Below are 20,056 nucleotides of genomic sequence, written 5' to 3' on the forward strand. Positions count from 1 at the left end.
TAAAGACAGGAGACAGAATGGTGGTTGCCAGGGCTTACGGATGAGGGACAAGGGGGAGTTCAAGTTAAATGAGTACAGAGTTTCAGCTTGAGAAGACAAACATGTTCTGGAGATGTGGTGGTGATGATTGCACAGCCATGTGAACGTATTTAATGCCACTAAACCGTGTGCCTAAAACGGTTGAAAAGATAAATTTTATGTTGTATATATTTTACCACAATAAAAAAATCCAGTTTCATAAAAAGGGAAAACATAATTCCACGCCTGGTTTCAGAGACCACTTAACTACCACCCTCCAAGAATGCTCTGGTCTCAACAGAAGAGAAGAAGACACCACAACTTCCCAGAAAACAGAAGATAGGACGGCAGGCTGTCCCTCCTCTCTAAATTACAAGAGCTTGCTGAGCACTTGGAAGATGCTTTAGCTCCAAAAAAAGAAAAAACATCAGACAAAATTAATAGCATTTCAGATTACACAATTAGATAAAGCCAAGAACAAGGACACCTCTATGTCTAGTTGACTCAAAGACAGCTGCCAGTATTGTAAGGAAAAGGGACATTCAAAGAACACTCACTCTACTTCAGCTAGAAAGATAGAATTGAAAAAGGAAAAGGACAAATGTTGACAGCACATTCCGTCTCTGAGAAAGTAGCTGCTCTGGTCTCTCCATAATTTCCCTTAACACAAAACAGAGAAATTTCCATGCAATTGTAGAAATTGAAGATTTCATATCTAGTTGATATTGAGGCTACATTATCTACCATAAATTCTACTACTTTTCCACCATTCTTTCCCAGGAATAACCAAACCATCTTAGTGGTAGAAATTTCAAATACCTCTCAGACTCTGCCTTTGCTGTTGTTTTTTCTCCCCAAAGCCCCAGTGCACGTTTGTATATCCTAGCTGTAAGTCCTTCTAGCTCTTCTGTGTGAGCTACCACCACAGCATGGCAACTGACAGACGGGTGATGTGGTTCTGCTATCAGGAAATGAATCCAGGCAGTGGAATCGGTAAAAGTGCAAAACGTTAACCATCAGGGCTGGCTCATGCCTCTGTCTTTTTTCATCATCTCTTGATTCAATACGCCTTTCGATTTAGTAATTCCACCCCAGGGCATCTGGTGGGAGGAGATCCGCTTTGTAAATATGATGCCAGTACTAAATGTGGACCCCAAAGCCTCTTTCTGGAACTCCCAGGAGATGAATCCCCAGTCTATAATTTGATGATGGCACAGAATGATTACCCACTACTTGATGCCTCCATGACCAACATTTCAGACCTTGAATCTACTATCTTCAAGAGCCTCGGGGGCAAGGACAGTTCAGATATGGGATTCACAGAAGAGGCTAAATCCTTAAAGGTCTCTATAAATCTGGCCATGCCCTTCTTGAAACTGGCCCAAAACCTATTTAAAAAAATGGCGGCTATTGAATAACTGTGGTTCATCATACCCCCTTAACTCCAGAAAGGACTTATCCCCAGTAGTAATTCTTATAATATCCTATTCATTCCATCAAAAAGATAAATGACTTGTATACCACATTGTCCAAGATTTAAGGGCCATTAACAGGATTGTGCTTCCTGACTTCCCGGTAGTTCCCAGCCTGAACACCATCCTATCTCCAATACCTGAGACAGCTGCTCAATTCGGAGTAATAGATCTATGCTCAGCAGTTTTTCTGACACTCAGACTCACAGTATCTTTTAGCATTGGGACTGTTATATCCCAAGAGTGTATGGAAACACCCTCTTAATTCCTACAATTACTTAGCCATAACCTTAGCATGGTAGGCAGAATATGGCCTCCCAAAGATGTCCATGTCTCAATCCTGGAACCTGGAACCTCAATCCTGGAACATGGCAAAAGGGAATTAAAATAGCAGATGGAATTAAGTTTGATAATGTGATATAAGAAAGGCTTGACTGGCCATTGCAGGCCTGAGGGATGGAAGGGGACGACTAGCCAAGGAATGTGGTTAGCCTCTAGGAGGCGGAAAAGGGAAGAAAATGGATTCTCTTCTCCAGAAGAGAACACAACCTGGCCAACACCTTGATTTTAGCCCAGCGACACCCATTTGGAATTTCTGACCTTGAAAAAAATGTAAGATAATAAATTTGTGCTGTTTTAAGCCAGTAAATATGTGGTAATTGTTATGGTAGACCTATGAAACTAACATATTGAAGGTATTTGATTTCCTCTTTAAAACCCCACTCCTATACAATGTGTGGATGATCTCATTATGTTCCCCAGAGAGTCTTAAAAAATTAATTCTGGGGCCGGCTCTGTGGCCGAGTGGTTAAGCTCTCGTGCTCCGCTGTGGCGGCCCAGGGTTTGGATCCTGGGCGTGGACATGGCACCGCTCGTCAGGCCACGTAGAGGTGGCGTACCACATCCCACAACTAGAAGGACCTGCAACTAAGATATACAACTGTGTACGGGGGGGTTTGGGGAAATAAAAGCCAAAAAAGAAAAAAGAAAAAAACATTGGCAACAGTTGTTAGCCCAGGTGCCAATCTTAAAAAAAAAAAAAAATTGGGGCCGGCCCCGTGGCCGAGTGGTTAAGTTCACGCGCTCTGCTGCAGGCGGCCCAGTGTTTTGTTGGTTCGAATCCTGGGCGTGGACATGGCACTGCTCATCAAGCCAAGCTGAGGCGGTGTCCCACGTGCCACAACTGGAAGGACCCGCAACGAAGAATATACAACTATGTACCGGGGGGCTTTGGGGAGAAAAAGGGGGGAAAAAAAAAAGAAAAAATCTTAAAAAAAAAAAATTAATTCTCTATATTTGTTGACAGTGGTAGCACAAAGTCTCAAAATGTCAATTTTTTCAGAACAAAGTGCATTCTAGACTGTGACATCATGCAAAATGGAAAGTCTCTTTCCCTTCAAAGGTTGGAAGCTGTTCATGACTTTCCTCAGTCAATTGCCAAAAGTCAGCTTAGATAAAGGATTGCCCAGTCTCACAGAATCAACAAGAATCAATGAGGATCCTTGGTCTCATAGGATTTCAATGTCCATTAGATATTTGATCCCTGGCTTTTGTGAACCCATTGCCCCTTTATAGGATCTGATAAAAGTGGACACACCCGAGTCTTTGCTCTGGAATGATTCATTAGAGACTATCTTCTGTCACTTAAAGGATGCCTGTTAACTTCCTTTACTCTTAGGCTCCCCAATTACTGTAAACCTTTCCTTCTATCTGCCCATGAAAGATAGGGCAAGCTTAGGGGTTATAACTCAGGAGCTCAGTATTCGTTAGAGACAATAGTCTCCCACTAATATTACTTAGTTCAAGTAACTTAATGAAGACCAAACAACTAATAAGTCAAAGAAATGAGATGTGAAGAGAGGCAGTTTGACTCCAAACCCCATGATATTATCTGCTAATTATTCAGCAAAAAACCATCAAAACACTATACCGAATTTTTTCCTTTATTAGAATATGATCACATAAGCTATTACTGGAAATACAGAGTCTAGTCTGAGTAGGACATTTTTGCTTTCCTTTTAATAGAGATTTTCAATATAATTTCAAGGGAGATATATTTGCTTTCTTTCTGTTCTACCAATATACCAGAAGAACATATTGTGACATGTATGAAGTCATCGCATTATTATATAACATAATATCTCTAATGGCTCAATCTCATATTTGATCATGAAAATTCTAATCTTGACTAGCTGTGTAGCTTGGCCATATGTCTCATTTTTCCTATTTGCAAAATGGAAACAGAATGCTAAGACATACTCCTTTTTATAAAATTTATTTTAAAAAATATCATCCAGTTAAAATTCACCTCCTTTGGATACATAGTCTATGAATTTTAACACAAGAATACAATCAGATATAAAAGAGTTTCATCACCCCCCAAAACCCCTTAACGGTCAACACCTTCCTCCCACCCATTATCCTTTCTCGGCAATCACTGATTTGTTCTCCATCACTATAGCTTGTTTTTTCATGTATGTCATGTAAATGGAATCTCGCAGAGTGTAACTTTTTGAGATTGGTTTCTTTCACTCAGCATAATGCCTTTTTGGTACATCTCAGTGGTTTGTTCCTTTTGATTGCTGGGTAGTATTCCTCTGTGTGGATGTACTAGTTTGCCCACTGAGGGACATTGAGCCTACCACTGCACTCATCCACCAAGGCCCAACAGGTCAACAACTGCATCTCAAGGGGTGTGTTATCTTTCAGCCAACCTGGGGAACTTACAGGTCCACATTAGCCTCTGGTGGTGTCCTTCTACAATGAGCTCCAGTGAACTGAGAGGGTGCTGAGATATGTAACTCGAATGGCAGATGTGGATCATTCTAGTTTTTGGCAAATATGAATAGAATGGCTATAAACATTCATGTGAAGATTTTTGTGTAAGCATAAGTTTTCATTTCTCTAGAGAAAATATTTAGGAGTGGGCCAAGGCATACTCAATTTTCTCTCAAGATTGAATTCCTAGAATTCAGAGGACAGTCGGCTTAGCTGATAATGTAATCATGAGCCCTCTGGGACCAGTTCAACCTGACCCCATCTTACCAACAGAGTGATTAAGGGTCATTTTTCAGGGGCAGTGAGCAAAAAATGCAAGCTGCGTAGCCAGAGCATGCACGGAGGAGAAAATCTTGACCCGAAATAACACCTGGAACCAAAGATTCTTTCCCTATGGAATCAAAAGGACCAGCATACAACCGGAACTTGAAAGTCAGACTCTTATCAGAAACGAGGGGTCCATTGTCTAGGAAGATCCAGTGTTAAAGTTCCTTTCCACACCTTACCATAAATGTTTAAAGCTTTCCAATCGAAACTTGCCCCACTGGCACTTCCATGTATCAGCCCATTTGCCCTAACCTCTTAAATTTTGCCCCAAACTCTGGATAGGGGAGACAGATTTGAGGGTCTTGCTTCCTGTCTCCTTGCTGGTTGACCTTGCAATAAAACCTTTTCTTTTCTCAAAAGCCAATGGCGTAAATAGTGGCTTTTTATGTACACATCAGGCAGAGGACCCCCTTTTAGAGTGGTGACAATAGTCTTCGAAAGCATCCCACAACATAGTATCTATAAGCAGAAGAGGACTTACTAAACTTTTCATGATGATTCTGCTAGAGGCCAATGAAGGCTAATGAGCTTACCGTGAACAGCAAAGTTACTGAATTTGTTACATTCCTCTGGGTAAAAGGATTTTCCTGTTTGGTCTCAAATGTAGTTGCCATATTTCTTAAATCTTTACAGCTAGAGAACACAGTGCTCCTTGTTGGCAAACTTGCTTTAACATAATATGTCACATGGCCCAGGGGCAGCATCAGTAAATTGAACCTCCCTTAGGACAATGGCGGGCTTAAAGAAAACATAGTGTACACATCTATATTGGGGAAAACCAACAATTTTTTTTTTAAAGTCACTTTTGAGTATAAAAATACTAATTGGTTTGGATGTGTTATCCATGGCTCCCTGAATCCCTCAGAATCTTATTCAGTGACTGACAGAAGATGAAGCTTCATAAAAAAGAGATGTGGATTATATCAATGAAAAGTAAAACTGATTTTTTTCTCCTCAAAAAAGGGCTATTAGACATAAGATACAAGGATCAGTCACCTTCTCATTAACCTCTCAAAATGAAACTATTTCACAAGAGGCTTGAAAATGTTTTCTCTTTAAAAGCGACCATGCAGGCTTCACAGTTAATTGTTATTCTTATCAAAGAATGACCCACATTAACATTTAGCTTCAGGTCATTAGCATATTTATAAAAAAAGGGGAGTGGAATGAGCATTCCTTTTTCTGCTGCTCTTTACTATGTGGTGCTATGGAGGAAAACTGTGAGAAAAAAATGAAGTAAATATTATTAACCAATATTTCAGACTTAAATACCAAAATGCCTATACCCCATCTCAGCCTTGATCTGGCAGACTACTGATCGAACCTGAATTACATTTAGATATAAGATGGTTTGGGGTCACTATCCTTTCTTTCTTGTTGTAAATGGTGTTAGACTAGTTAACAAAGACCATTGGCCGAAGATGCAGATGACAATACATTGTCTTCGTTTAGGTACATGGAGACTAATGATTGGAGCAAAACACTCTTTTTGATTATCCTGTGAGATTGCATTGTTTTTTTCTTGACACCAAGGGAGGTATTCTAATACTATGAAAAATGAACTAACTACTTAAATGGAATCCGAATGTGGGCCATGCTCAAGTTTGGTAGATATTAAAATGCATGAGGTCTGAGTGAGCATGTGTCAATGTACAGATCATAGAGGCTTTAAAAACTCTTGTTTTAAAAATTACTTATTAAAAAGTTTTGTGTAATATCTATAAATGACCTTTGAGTAACGAAGGTTTATTTCATTTTCAGGAAAAAAATGTGAGATTTTGTTTGGAAATAGAACAAAAGTAGATTGTTTTCTTAGTTTAAAATCTCACATTTTTTGTACAGATTGAGAAAGGCAACAAGAGTTAATCACCATGATAAATGCAACCAAGTATTTTTCATCAATTTTAGGGGACAGAGGATATTTCTCAGAGCTTGAATGGTTAATTGCAAGTCATAACATCAAAAATTTTCGTATGACTTAGAGATGAGAACACTATCATTTAGTTCTATGCTAGACTTAGAGAAAAGCCTAATGTGGTCTATTGGTCTGAAGAATGGGAAGAATGGGACAACAGAAAATTTCCATCTCATCTCTGTAATTATAATTTGCAAGGCAATTCTTTGCAGGGGAGCGAAGATATAACACATAGTTAAAAACTCCAAAAGTGTAAATTATTTTGAGAGAGTGAAACATTTGACAATGTTTGATTGTTGCTAACACTATAATTTGTAGCATAAAGAAGTTAACACTTCTACAAAATCCTTGTTTCCATCACCGTTGTGTTTTCTTACTTGGAAAATCTAGCTGATTAAGAGATATTCAATTATGAAAGTATTTTATGAAAATACTAATTATGAAAGAATCAGAAATAACAGTACTGCTATAAGGACAGATTTTTCTATTATTTTTAAGGGACAATTACAAAGAATAGAGAATCTTTGCCTTGAATAAACTTGCATAGTATTTAATCACTTCACCTTCCCTTTTTGCTCTAGTGTTTTGCAAAAGAGATGCTCCGTGAGACAATTTCTCCTTTCACATGCCTTGGAAGGATATATTTATACCAAACGCAAAGATACATTGAACAATACTTGAGTTAACTAGACGTTTGGCATAAATTTCATGCTAGACTTTTGGTGGTGAGCATGCCAAAGACAGATGCCAAATTATACTGTTGTACACCGACAACTTATATAATGTTATAAACCAATACTACCTCAATTAAAAAAAAAAAAATCTGTGTTCTCAATGTTTTTTCCAGGATAGATAGTAATCGACTGTGGCAGTAATGAAGATGTTTGAAGTTTGGAATTGTCAGTCAAAAAACTATGCTAATACATATTAACATGTTATGGTTACCTTACTGCACAATGGGTATGATCTGCCCACCGCAAGACAAAAGCCAATCATCAAGAGGCAAGATGGTGGCAGAGAAAGGGCATTTATTATAGCTTGCTAGCAAGAGGGAAGATGGTCAACTAATGTGCAAAAGAACCATCCTAATGGGGGTGCAGAATCTTGAAGCAGTTATATAGGCCAGTGGGTTATAGGGGAGGGGGTAGGAATGTTGACCCTCTGGTGTTACAGACTGGGAGTGGCCACACCAGATCTTTCAGTTGTCCTTGATGATGGCTATCAGCATAGACTCTCTGTTTGGGGGTCATCATATTCCTAAGGAACTCAAAAGAATGAAGCTATCGTCTTATGGCAGCTGGGAGGTATAAGCATAAGCAGGGGTCCTAAATTCTACAGAACATGTGGATCTCCTGGAGGGTGCATATCCAGCTGAGTTAGTTAGTCAGAGGTCATTCAAAGTTACAACACGGTCTCTTTTCTACAATATGGCTTCCCTTATGTCAACCTTGTGTTGAGCCAATTTCAGTTATATAAGAACAAGCCAGAGTACTTAAAAGAGCATAGATTTTAGAGGGACACACTGAGATTTGCATTTCAGCTCTTCCACACCCATCTATGTGAATCTGGGCATGTTTATAATCCTGTCTAAACCTCTTTCCTTATTTTCAAACTTAAGATTTAAAATACCCATCTCCTATAGAGGTGGAAGATATAAAGGGTATCATACATAAAGCTTTTAACACAGAGCCTGCCAGAGGCTTGCTGTTTTATTAATACTAATTGTTATTATTTTTATTCTCAATTGCATTCACTGGACAATGGTTTTGTGTGGTTGAAATTTGGAAAATGGCTTATTCAATTGTCTGATAGATAGAAGGAAGAAAAAAAAGCTGAGGAGGGAAAAATCCCTGTTTGCCACTCTTTGGTGTATCCCTCTTTCAGCCCCACCTAGCCTGACAGAGGACTAGTCTCAGATAAGTGGAATTTGTGGTAATAATCTATCCAGGAACTGTGAACGCTTTGCTCAGAATAGAAATGGAGGAAATGGAGAATAGCTTCAGGGAGTGGAACACGTAGAAATTCACAGTGTTTACGGTGAAAATATTTAGCCATGAGAATAAAATAAAGGGAGTTACTCAGCTATCCAGACATATTTCCTTGTGTAGTAGATTCCAGAAGTCCCCTGTAGTCCCTGTCAATTTTGTACCCATCCTTGCTTATATTTCAACAAAGCTGCAAGAAGAATTGATATTTAAAGTGGGCCACTGGCTACATGTTAGTGGTTCAGTTTTTGTTGGAGAGGAGCTTGAAAAAGTTCACTGACATAAATCGTGTTTGCATTTTCTGCTTCTCGCCCAGACGTGACACTCACCTGGTAAAATTCTAACGTAGTACCCAGAGCAACACTTGTGGTTTGGTCTCGCCTCTTGTATTCGGCCACCGCAACAAACTCCGCTTGAATTCAGAATAAATGGGATATACTTCTCTTCACAACAGCTGTGTCCAGGCTGGGGGTCGTGGAGAATTCCATTACAGCAAACCTGCAAGTGGGGATCATGTTTGAAGAAAGAGCTGTTAAATTAAGAGTATCATACCACCATCTCTTATGTGATATATTTGTTTTCTAATAAGGCCTTGATCTGAGATCAAATGTAGCATAGTCCTGATAAAAATTCAAAAGTTTAAAAAATATATTTTCAGAGCCATCCTGTGGCCAAGTGGTTAAAGTTCCATGCACTCTGCTTTGGCGGCCCAGGGTCACTGATTCAGATGCTGGGCGTGGACCTAATGCATTGACCAGCCATGCTGTGGAGGCATCCCACATACAAAGTAGAGGAAGATGGGCACAGATGTTAGCTTACGGCTAATCTTCCTCAAGCAAAAAAAAAGAGGATGATTGGCAAAGGACGTTAGCTCAGGGAGAAACTTCTTCACCAAAAACCAAAAACCAAAATCATTTTTTCAGCATGAAATTACATAAATGCTATTTGATACAATGTAGCATTTTTAGGCTTCAACCATGCCTTGTGCTCTATTATAATATTCTATAAATATGAATTACCTTTTGAATGTCAGTGCTTCCAATGCAAAGATGATTTAGAATTGTCAATGAACAATTTCTTCATATATATGTTTGTATTTTAATGATTGCTCCATTTGAAAACACCACATCCACAGAAACCTGTCTCTCACTGATCTTTCTTTTTTTAAAATAAATTGCATTTCCCTTATAATTTTTGTGATCAGTTATTTATGAACCCAATCTTCAGACAAAGCAACCTCAATGAAGTCCAATGTTTATATATATATATATATATATATATCTCCACATTAAAAAAAGAGGAAATTTATATGGAAATTAATTTTGAAAAGCCCTTTTAACAAGGTGTTTTCTCCAGGAGCTGTGGAAGAAATTATGTGCTTGAACAATCAAATAATTATTTGCGTGCCTACTTGAGGTCTGAGAGACTGACACTCTGTGTATATAACAAATGAAACATTGAATAGTTGCTGAAATACGGCCTCAGAACCTATACTTGGCATAAGTTACACTAAAAAAGATAGATGCTTCCTGTGGCAGGCAAAATCAACCATCATTTAAGAGTTGTTTCTCTTTTCCTTTCTGCTCATTGCTACTTCCAGCCTTCACCAACATTTGAATCAAGCTCAATACGAGGGCAGTAGAATGAGGAATCTCTCCATCATCAAAAGGGCCACTAGCTTAGTACTTCATTCATTTTTAAAAAGTTACCAAAGAGCGAAGAAATTGGGCTCTTAAATTCAGAGTCTATCCCTGTGGTTCCTTAATTGGTCCTGTTAAACCAACTGAAATGAATTTCCTGTGCTGTGTTTAGTTATTAGCAACAAGGATTCAAAATTAGTCTAATTCCAAGGATAAATTTCTTTGAGTGAGCCTTCCTTTTGATGTCATATTCTGTGTGCAAAGTAAATTTTGAAATTATGTCCAATCTTTTTTTTGGTGAGGCAGATTGGCCCTGAGCTAACATCTGTTGTCAATCTTCCTCTATTTTGTATGTAGGATGCTGCCACAGCATGGTTTGATGAGTGGTGTGTAGTTCCCACACCCAGGATCTGCTCTGGCAAACCCTGGGCCACTGAAGCGGAGTGTGCAAATTTAACCACTACGCCACTGGGCCAGCCTCAAAATTATGCCCCATTTTTAAGAGTTAAGGAAAAAACCTCTGTGCGTTTATTTGGGATTTAGGAATGCTGGGCATTTTGCTTTCAGGATAAAACAACACACATCTCCCTCTTGTTTTATGATAGTGACCCAAAATCTTGCCCGTTGTTGTATGGTCTTAAAGCATTTATTAACGTCCCATTCACATACAGTGTTTCTGGACACTTTGGCACATCTCGTCTTTTCCTTCAGCAAGCTTCTCTAGTACTTATCATCCTCTTTTGAAATTTTCGCCCAAATATTTATTAAGTGTTGGGCTATTAGGACTGGTTCACTTCCATTCTCTCGTTGTCACTGCCATCCCCAGGCTCCTTCTGTCACGTGAAACTTGTGGCTTTCTACTAACTCACTCTGGTTTAGATCATCAATGGGTCCCAAAGGGGACATTTTCAAGCAATTATTTCTCTTAGGAGGTCTCCCCATAAACAGAATATTTCTTAATCTTCTAAATCAGTCTTCAAGCTGGTTGTCTCGGAAAACATGCATAGAAATGGCAACTACTTGAGCAGATAATTGTATAGCTAATATTCATATTATATTGTATATAGCTATTAGCCGGTTGTATAGCCATATTGTATAGCTAATAGCCTGTTCCTTGCTATACGGTTTCCAAAAGTAATTCTGTAATCTAGTGATTCTCAAAGTGTGGTCCCCGGACTAGATGCAGAAGCATCACCTGGGAACTTGTTAGAAATGCAAATTCTCACACCCCACCCCAGACTTACTGAATCAGAGCCTCTGGGCACAATCTGTGTTTTAACAAACTCTCCAGGTCTGATGCTCAATGGGGTTTGAGAACCTGGCAGTAACCACATGGTGAAGCTTGTGTATTTCAGGTCCTTCTTATGTTTTTAGTGATTTAGCCGAAAAGTCCTTACACTCACAATAAGTCTCCTTTCTACCTCTCTCCAACTTCTCACCCAGGATGTGTACATTCATAGTATACCCCAAACAGGAATTTACAAACAATTTTTTTCTCTTGAAATTTTAATTGACTTCCTTTATTCTCTTTCACTGACAATACCTGTGTGTGTCCTTAATCTTTAAAATAAAAGTAAGACTTTGTTTAATACATCAGAACCATCTTTCTTTCTCCTGGAGAGCGTTTTTAATGGGCAGATTTATTCCAGCATTTTTCCTCCCAGAATTCCTAAATTTAGTTTCACTTTATGAAAATACGCTCATCAGACAGCGTGCATTTAATGGACTGAAATGACGTAAAACTTAGGCATAGTGACAATTCTGGAGCTTAAGTAAAAAAAATATATAGTTAGTAATTGCTAGTTTTATGATATTTCTGAGATAATAATTACTGCTCAGCCAGTGTCAGCCATAATAATTTGTATTTTATTCATATTGCTTCAATAACGCACTTTCTTAATCACTGTGTCCTTTTGCTGTGAATCCTTTGAATTTAGTAGCAGCTTTAGTCATTAAATGCCAGATATTGTTGTTGACAAATAGGAACATTATTTCATGATATGAAATCCTACCTTCAAATTAAGGATTTTCTGCATCGTTTGTCAATAAAAGCCATTTACAAACTCCTCTGTCTGGCTGTATTATCGATCTGATTCCTAAACTGTAACTAATATGAGCATTAATCTGTAAACGGCCATAACTTTAAAATATTTCTGACAAACCATGCAAGGTCCTGTTCACAGTTACTCATCAGTGTCATTTAAATAAACACCCACTTGTAGCTGAATGGATTTGTTGTAAAGAAAATTCGAGTCATTCAGTCAAACACAAATTCAGGAGGCTCCTTATCATTGCAATAAACTAATATTTCCGGGGAAGGTGATGAAAAATGAGAAGGCAAAAATGCTCATGAGGAAGATACGATTTTTATAAGCATCCTTTCATTTCCACGGGGTCTTCTTGATAGACTAGTGGAAATAGTGATCATGATAAACTATGGTTTAAGAAGCAAGTGATTTCACGTGGATGCTTAGTCAGAAAAACATATTTCACTGACTAGTTTGATTTACCTTGGCTTCAGGAGAATAGCACCTGGGTCCACACATAGTTTCAGGTGTCTGACACTTCACTGCCATACAGAGCTCAGCACTGTGGTTCCTCATTAACTTCTGGGTTTTAGGGCAAGAATGCCATGTTCTCCGTAAGAGCTCATATCCAAGAATGATGCCATTCGGTTTCCCTGGAGACATCCAATCAATATGAAGGGATCTGCAATGGATAGAATAATCAATACTTCTGGAAAGACAACACTTAACATTGCTGCTGTCAGCCTCATCTACTTTTCAATTAATCTTCCAGAATGGTCAAAAGGTCTATTTCATCAACAACTTCCTAATTAAAAAGCTGCAGCAAAGAATATGTATATGCTAATACATATATACTCATATATGCTACTACCACATTCATTGGCTGTACTGAATGAGATCGTAACATAAAGCTGTTCACAGAGGAGTCAACCCGAATGAAATGATTTGCTCTCAGGTGAATGTTATAGAACTTCAATTCTGCACTGAGGTCTACTTGCCAGAATGATACAGCTTAGATGACATACATGTCCTATCTTTAGCACTTTTTTTATAAGCTCTGTTTGATAAGCAGAAAGGAGTTAAAGTTTTTAATGAAGCCCCAGAGGTTTGGACGTGACCCCTTATTCTTGCAATTTATCATGGCAAGGAAAGCCTACTATGTGCAAAACAGTAGATGAATATAAAATAATTATTTTTATTCTTATTCTCAAAAAAAGAGGGTGGAACTCTGACATTCAAGATTGAGTCTCTTTAATAGTTCTTGAATTTCCAACTATAACAAATAAACAATCAGAAATAGTTACATGGTAACTTTACAGCTAAAACATTCCAGTAGCTACTTGGGAGAGGAAGAAGCGCAAATGAGCTTAGTCCCTACACTGTCAAGATTTTACAGTAAAAATCTCATAATGACTTATGTTGACCACTTTCCCACCATTGTGTAAAATAATATTTTTGTTATTCCTTTCATTTTAAGAAGAAATATATCTCTACAGGGAAAATTAGTAGACCCTATCAGAATTCCAAGTGACATCACATATTAGGAATTCAATTAAGCCCAAACATTTACATTAAAAAGCAGCAGTCAAGATAAACCTTGACATTTTAATAGACTGCTAAAAAAAAAAAAGAAAATTATTATTTCATTTTCTTGGGGCTACAAACATAACACATTCACTAATATGACTCTGTAGATAGGAAATTAATGCCACCCATGAGAGAATAGTTTCATAGGTGACTTGTATAGTCACCATTATTATTCTAAGGGCTTTATCCAACTCTCAAAATTAATTCCACATTTTACAGATGTCTCTTTTGTGTTCATTGGATAGTCAACTACAGAAAAGACTACATTTAAGTGACATTCAAGAGGCTGACTTTTCCACAAAAGCCAGTGAAATACTGAAGTCTAGAAAATACCACGTAGACATGATGTCACTGTAACTTCTCTTTCTTGCACAGCATCAATGTGAAGCGAGACCACCTATCTTATTAGGGATGGCATGAACAGTTTTGCTTTCGAGGATGTGAGTCAGGTACAAAAGGAAAAAGAAGAATAATAATCAAAGAAGAATACTGGGTTTAACACCTCTACATCTCTCATTAGAACCAACGAGAATGACATTGAAAAGTTTTTCGGTTACGGGGCCAGCCCTGTGGCGTAGTATTTAAAGTTCAGCACACTCCACTTCTGGTTCTGGGTTCGGTCTGGGTTCACGGGTTCGGATCCTGGGCTTGGACCTACACCACTCATCAGCCATGCTGTGGCAGCAACCCACATATAAAAAGGTGGAGGAAGATTGGCACAGATGTTAGCTCAGGGCTAACCTTCCCCAGCAAAAAAAGAAAAAAAAATTTTTTGCTAATTTGAAATGAAAGACATCTCTGAGAAATGTGTACCATTATTAACTGGATTAATGGTTTGATTGCTTTGATGTTTAAGAGTGAAATAAAAGAAACATTCTTAAACCATGCGATTAAATGTTAAATATTGGGGAAAGCAAGTGAAGCTTTTTGGTATAGATTACTAAAGATTGTATGCTCATGCAGAAACATATATAGACTTTGAATCCTTGAATAGATCTTTTTATGTAGGTTTGTTCATAAAGTAAAAATTAGAGTTTATTTAGCTTCTAGAGCACCGTGGACTGGCGTTTAAGCTACCTTAATAAAGTTTCCGATGAAAACTGTGCTATCTACACACAGTTTGGTACATGGATTCATTGAGTGTTCAGATATTCTAGGCGTAGCCGTTTCTTTTTAATTCTGTCAAGTTGTTAGTAGATTTACTATTCTCTCTCTCTTACGACTATATACCACTGTGGCCACCGATACAATAATCATCACCTCCAGTTATTACTTCAAGAAGTGAAAAATAACATTGAGGATAGAAAGGAGTATGAGAACATCATTTCTTTAGTATCTACCTTTATGTGGGTGAATATTAAAACGATACAGGTCAGACAATTTTTTTTTTTTTAAGATTAGCCATGAGCTAACACCTGCTGCCAATCCTCCTCTTTTTGCTGAGGTAGACTGGCCCTGAGCTAACATCCGTGCCCATCTTCCTCTACTTTATATGTGGGACACCTACCACAGCATGGCTTCCCAAGTGGTGCCATGTCTGCACCCGGGATTCAAACCAGCGAACCCCAGGCCGCTGAAGCAGAATGTGTGCACTTAACCGCTGCACCACTGGGTTGGCCCCCAGAGAGAATTTTTATGAAGAGCTATGTTCCCCACTGGCGCTCTTTAACATTCTACTCTTTTATCACTATCTTGTCAAAATGTTCTCGTTTGGGCCAAAGGGGAAAAAAATCTTCATATACTTTAAGATGTCAGTCTAAATTGTTATAGATTAAGCAGTTCCAGATTCCCTGATCTTATTTACACAGGCCGTTTTTTTCCCCTATTCAACTTCGTCATTTTTGTCAATCATTTTTGTAACATCCAAGTTCTTCAATACTGTTCCAATTATGGTTACCAAAAAGGATCAGGACACTTTCAATCTAAGACTAACTAAACGTAATATGGTGAAAATATTAATTCTCTGCTCTTCACGCAAGTCCTCGAATATTTAATTATCTACTAGAATGTTTAACATAACTTTCAGTAAGTAAAAAGTTAAAAGACAAAACCCTGTGTCTGGGGCTTGCCCCGTGGCTGAGAGGTTAAGTTTGTGCATTCTGCTTCAGTGGCCCAGGGTTTTGCCAGTTCATATCCTGGGTGTGGACATGGCACCGCTCATCAAGCCATGCTGAGGTGGTGTCCCACATGCCACAACTAGAGGGACCTACAACTAAAATATACAACTACGCACTGGGGGGATTTGGGGAGAAAAAGAAGAAGAAGAAAAAGAAAAAAAAGGATTGGCAAAAGATGTTAGCTCAGGTGTCAATCTTTAAAAAAAAGAAACCCTGTATCCTTGAGTATTAGGGCATATAAAACATGCCTAGCTGAAGCATGTCAAATGTTTTAGAGCAACGTAAAGTCAAATGTTGTCATGTGTAGTTCGGGCTTCAAGTATTACAAAAACACATAAACAAAGATCACTGTGTCCTAAACTAAACAATGAGGGTTTCACGGGAAAAGTGGATGTGGACTTGAATTGGTAAACAAGAAGATGCGAGGAATTCTGGACCAGAAGATCAACATAAGCAAAAGTAAGAGGTTGGAATACTACTCAGCCATAAAAAAGATGAAATCTTGCGATTTGCGACAACATGGACGGACCTTGAGGGTAGTATGCTAAGCAAAATAGTCAGATGGAGAAAGCCAAATACCACATCATTTCACAGTTTCATGGAAGATAAAACAACAACAAACAAACACAACAGATGGGAAGGGAGAGAGGAGAGAGGGAAAGGAATAAAGGAGCACACATGTACAGTGACAGATGGCAACTAGCCTTTGGTGGTGAACGTGATGTAGTCTATAGAGAAGTTGAAATGAAACGATGTACACCTGAAATTTATATAATGTTATAAACCAATGTGACCTGAAAATTAATTAAATAGAATTATTTGAAAAAATAAAAAAGTAAGAGGTGGGAATCAGCCTAGCCCTATGTGGAAAAGTAATGTGACCAGATTGATGAGTGAATAATCTACCTTCAGCAATAACGAGAGGTCGATTTGAATATAGGAAGAAAGTTTGTGGAGCCCTTCAAATACCGTGTTGAGGAGTTTTATAGTGAAATAAGATAATTGTGCAGTGTTGTCACCAGCAGAACAAAAACGCCCCATCAGAATTAATAACCTGGCCAATTAGGGAGGAAGAGACCACGGGGAGAGAGAAATGTCAGTGAGCCCCATTAGTAATTCAAGTGTGAAAGAATGTTGAATGGGGTTTTCCTCTTATTTAGGAATTTCAACTATACCCTCAAACTGAGGATGACACTGATGAGTTCCTCCATTTAGGAGTGATAAGTACGTCGCTTCTAAAGGGAACAGCAAGATTCTGCTGAATTCTGAGGATAAAACTGCCCTTTAACATTGATCCATCCCCCAAACCAACCAAAAATAAACAGAATTCTAGGAGAGTTTTGGGAAGTAGGAACTTTGAAGAATATTTACTAAGTACCTCCCATATGCCAGGTGTTGTTTGATATTTATCAGTGAGCAAAGTCAATAAATTCCCTTATTTCATAAAGCTTGCATTTTGCTGGGGGAAGATGGACAGTAAACAAACACATAAGTATCTATCCGCTTGGTGGTCTGAGAAGGCTTCACTCTTCTGTGCAGAAATCTGAAAGAAGGGATGAAGACAGCCAAGAAGAGTGTCCAGGCAGAAGGAACAGGAGGTGTAGAGGCTTGAAGGCATCCACGTGCTTGGCTTGTCAAAGGGCTGTCAGAGAATCTAGTAGGACAGGACTGGCCCGAGCAAGAGACAGAGTGTTGGACAATGAGATCCGTTGGGTGTTGGGAGGGTGGGATGGGGGATTGCAGATCATGCAGGATTTTGTGGAACATAGAAATAACTTTGGATTCATTTTTGAGTGCATTGGAAATCCATTGGAAGTTTTTGAGGCATGGAGTAAAAGAGGAGTTATTTACTTAGTGAAGAGTGACATCAAATCCATCCCCTAGACTTCTCCCTGCCCAACATACCCTAGGCTGAGGAGACGCTCCAAATACATCACTCAGAGAAACTGGAAGAAGAGAAATTGGAAGCACTTGCTTCAAATGGTTGGTACTTACTGAGCTGCAGAAATGTCTGGGCCCAATCTGCTAATGTCTCTGGAGGGGAGTATAGTAAGGAGTCTGGGGACAGCTTGACATAGGGTTTGGTAGTCTATATGAGCAAAGAAAAGGTACTTGCTTCTCAGTTAGAGAATCCTGATGGCCAGATAGTGGCCAGAGCAGCTGCAACGATGGGGTAAAATGAGTGTCACACTATCAATCTTTAGCATGGCGCAGATGAGTGAGCTCCTCATGAGCCACTAGATGCCTTGAAAGATGGCTGGGCTTGAGCCACCTTGAAGGTACACTGCTCATGATGGCAGCCTTCTGGGATGAGGGGGCTCCAGCAGGAAGAGTCTTTGGGATGCTATGTTCCGTTGGTACCACAGGAGATCAGCTGTGGAGGACAACACTCACATCAGGGAACTTGCCTATGGGGAGATCCTCATGGAACCTCACAAGGAAAACATACAATTGTAGAAGAAAGTGTCACCTGCCATGCAGATGGCTTTGACGGCCAGCCAGTGATGGAAGCAAAATAATAACATTGAGAAGAGACTCATTGGATGAAAGGGAATAGGAGAGAAAGAGCAAAGAGGAGGGAAGGGCAAGCTGTGATCAGGTCTGAGCCTGTGAAATGGTAGAGTCTTTGAACCACATATGAGCTTACTATTTTGCTGGAGATGGAATGGACTTTTTAAATACTGGATCGTGAATCTTAATTACCAAAGTGAGACTCGTAACTAAAAATAATTGGAAAGTCATACGATGTACCTAAGAAGTTTTCAAGAGTTGATGAGAGGACAGCCAGAAGATTATGTTTAAGGCAGCAAGTAGGCAAAAAGTAAAGAATTTTCCTCTTTGTATCTCATTGAATTAAGAGAGTTACATAAACTTAAGTGATAAAAGCATGAATTAGAGTGGTCATGGTGGAAATGGAGAAGAGGAACACACATGAGAAGATGCTCCAAAAGAAAATATACTAAAATTGACATTTACTGAACTCAGAGGATTAAAAAAATTCAAAGATATATGTGTGGATAATATGCAGGATGGTGATGGATATGCAGAAATTGATGTAGGAAAAGATGATGAATTAGATAGGAATTAACTTCTGAAGCTTGAGGTTATGGAAATGATAGGTGGATATCAGTTCAGAAAATCAATAGGCAACTGGATATAAGAGACTAGAGTTTAGGGAGAAAACAGGGCCAGAGATCTTTGAGACATCAGTATGACTGAAACTGTGAAAATGCCTGAACTATCTGATAAGGAGGGAGAGCTTTTCTGCTGAGGACACCCACAATTAATGAATGGATTTGGAATAGAACCAATAAAAGAAACCAATGAGAGTTCAGAGAGCCAGGGTCAGGTGGCAGGTAAAGACCAAAGTGAATTAGGAGGAAGAGGCAGATTTTGGAGAAGCCCAAAGGCCACCTCAGTGAGCCACTTCTGTGGGAGCTACAAGAGGTGGAGAAGTTAGAAGGCGTTTGTGAAAGTGAGGGAGGTGAGGAAATGGAAGTAGTGATGGCAAGTCTTCAGAATAAGCTCAATATCCTGCAAGCTCTCCTACTCAAACATGAGTTTGATAATCAGAACTCATTGGCCATCAAAACAATATTTCCTGAAAGCCCTTATGATTATAATAGTATTGATTAGAATTGTACGACAGTACTAACTATACTCCAAATTATCTTTCAAGAGGTCTTCTCATGTCCTTTAAAGACTTGACCAGAAAATTTCAGACCAAATGAAAAGCTGTCTCCAATTATCCATGCTGCTGAGACAGAAAGTTTAGAATACGGGTAAGGAACAGTTGATTTGATTTTACATCTATAGCCCAACATTCTCCCTATTAGGAAAAATAAACTAAAGCATGGCTCATTTTTTTAAACAAAATTGTAAAATTATTACTTCAGTATTCAAGCTATCAATCACTGAAAAAATCAGGGAGGGAAAATCAAGGCTAGAAGACATTTTCTGATATCCAATGTCATAGTATAAAATAATGGAGGCCTCAAATTTTCACCTCAAATATGGTGAGGCAAAAAGGGGGATATTCTTTCTCTACAAGCTGTCACCTCCTTTGCTATACTCAAACCCAAGCTAATTAATTTGAAAATATGGGGGGATTCATACACGATGGGAGTGGTGTAAGCTTCATTTAGAGACACACAGCCTATGTTGGTATCATAAAGACTTCCGAAAGTTGG

General features: G+C 38.8%; 1 protein-coding gene across 1 annotated transcript in view; it reads right to left on the reverse strand.

Moving 5' to 3' along the window:
- The window catches only part of USH2A (usherin), a 743,449-nt gene that overhangs the window by 177,635 nt on the left and 545,758 nt on the right, over positions 1-20,056 (reverse strand). The window contains exons 48-49 of the mRNA XM_070501449.1: positions 12,646-12,844; positions 8,825-8,993 (exon numbers count right to left, since the gene is read on the reverse strand). Coding sequence (XP_070357550.1) covers positions 8,825-8,993; positions 12,646-12,844 — 368 coding nt within the window. The remainder of the gene's footprint in view (positions 1-8,824; positions 8,994-12,645; positions 12,845-20,056) is intronic.

This window comes from Equus asinus, chromosome 30 (assembly GCF_041296235.1).
Source record: "Equus asinus isolate D_3611 breed Donkey chromosome 30, EquAss-T2T_v2, whole genome shotgun sequence".
Taxonomy (NCBI): Eukaryota; Metazoa; Chordata; class Mammalia; order Perissodactyla; family Equidae; genus Equus; species Equus asinus.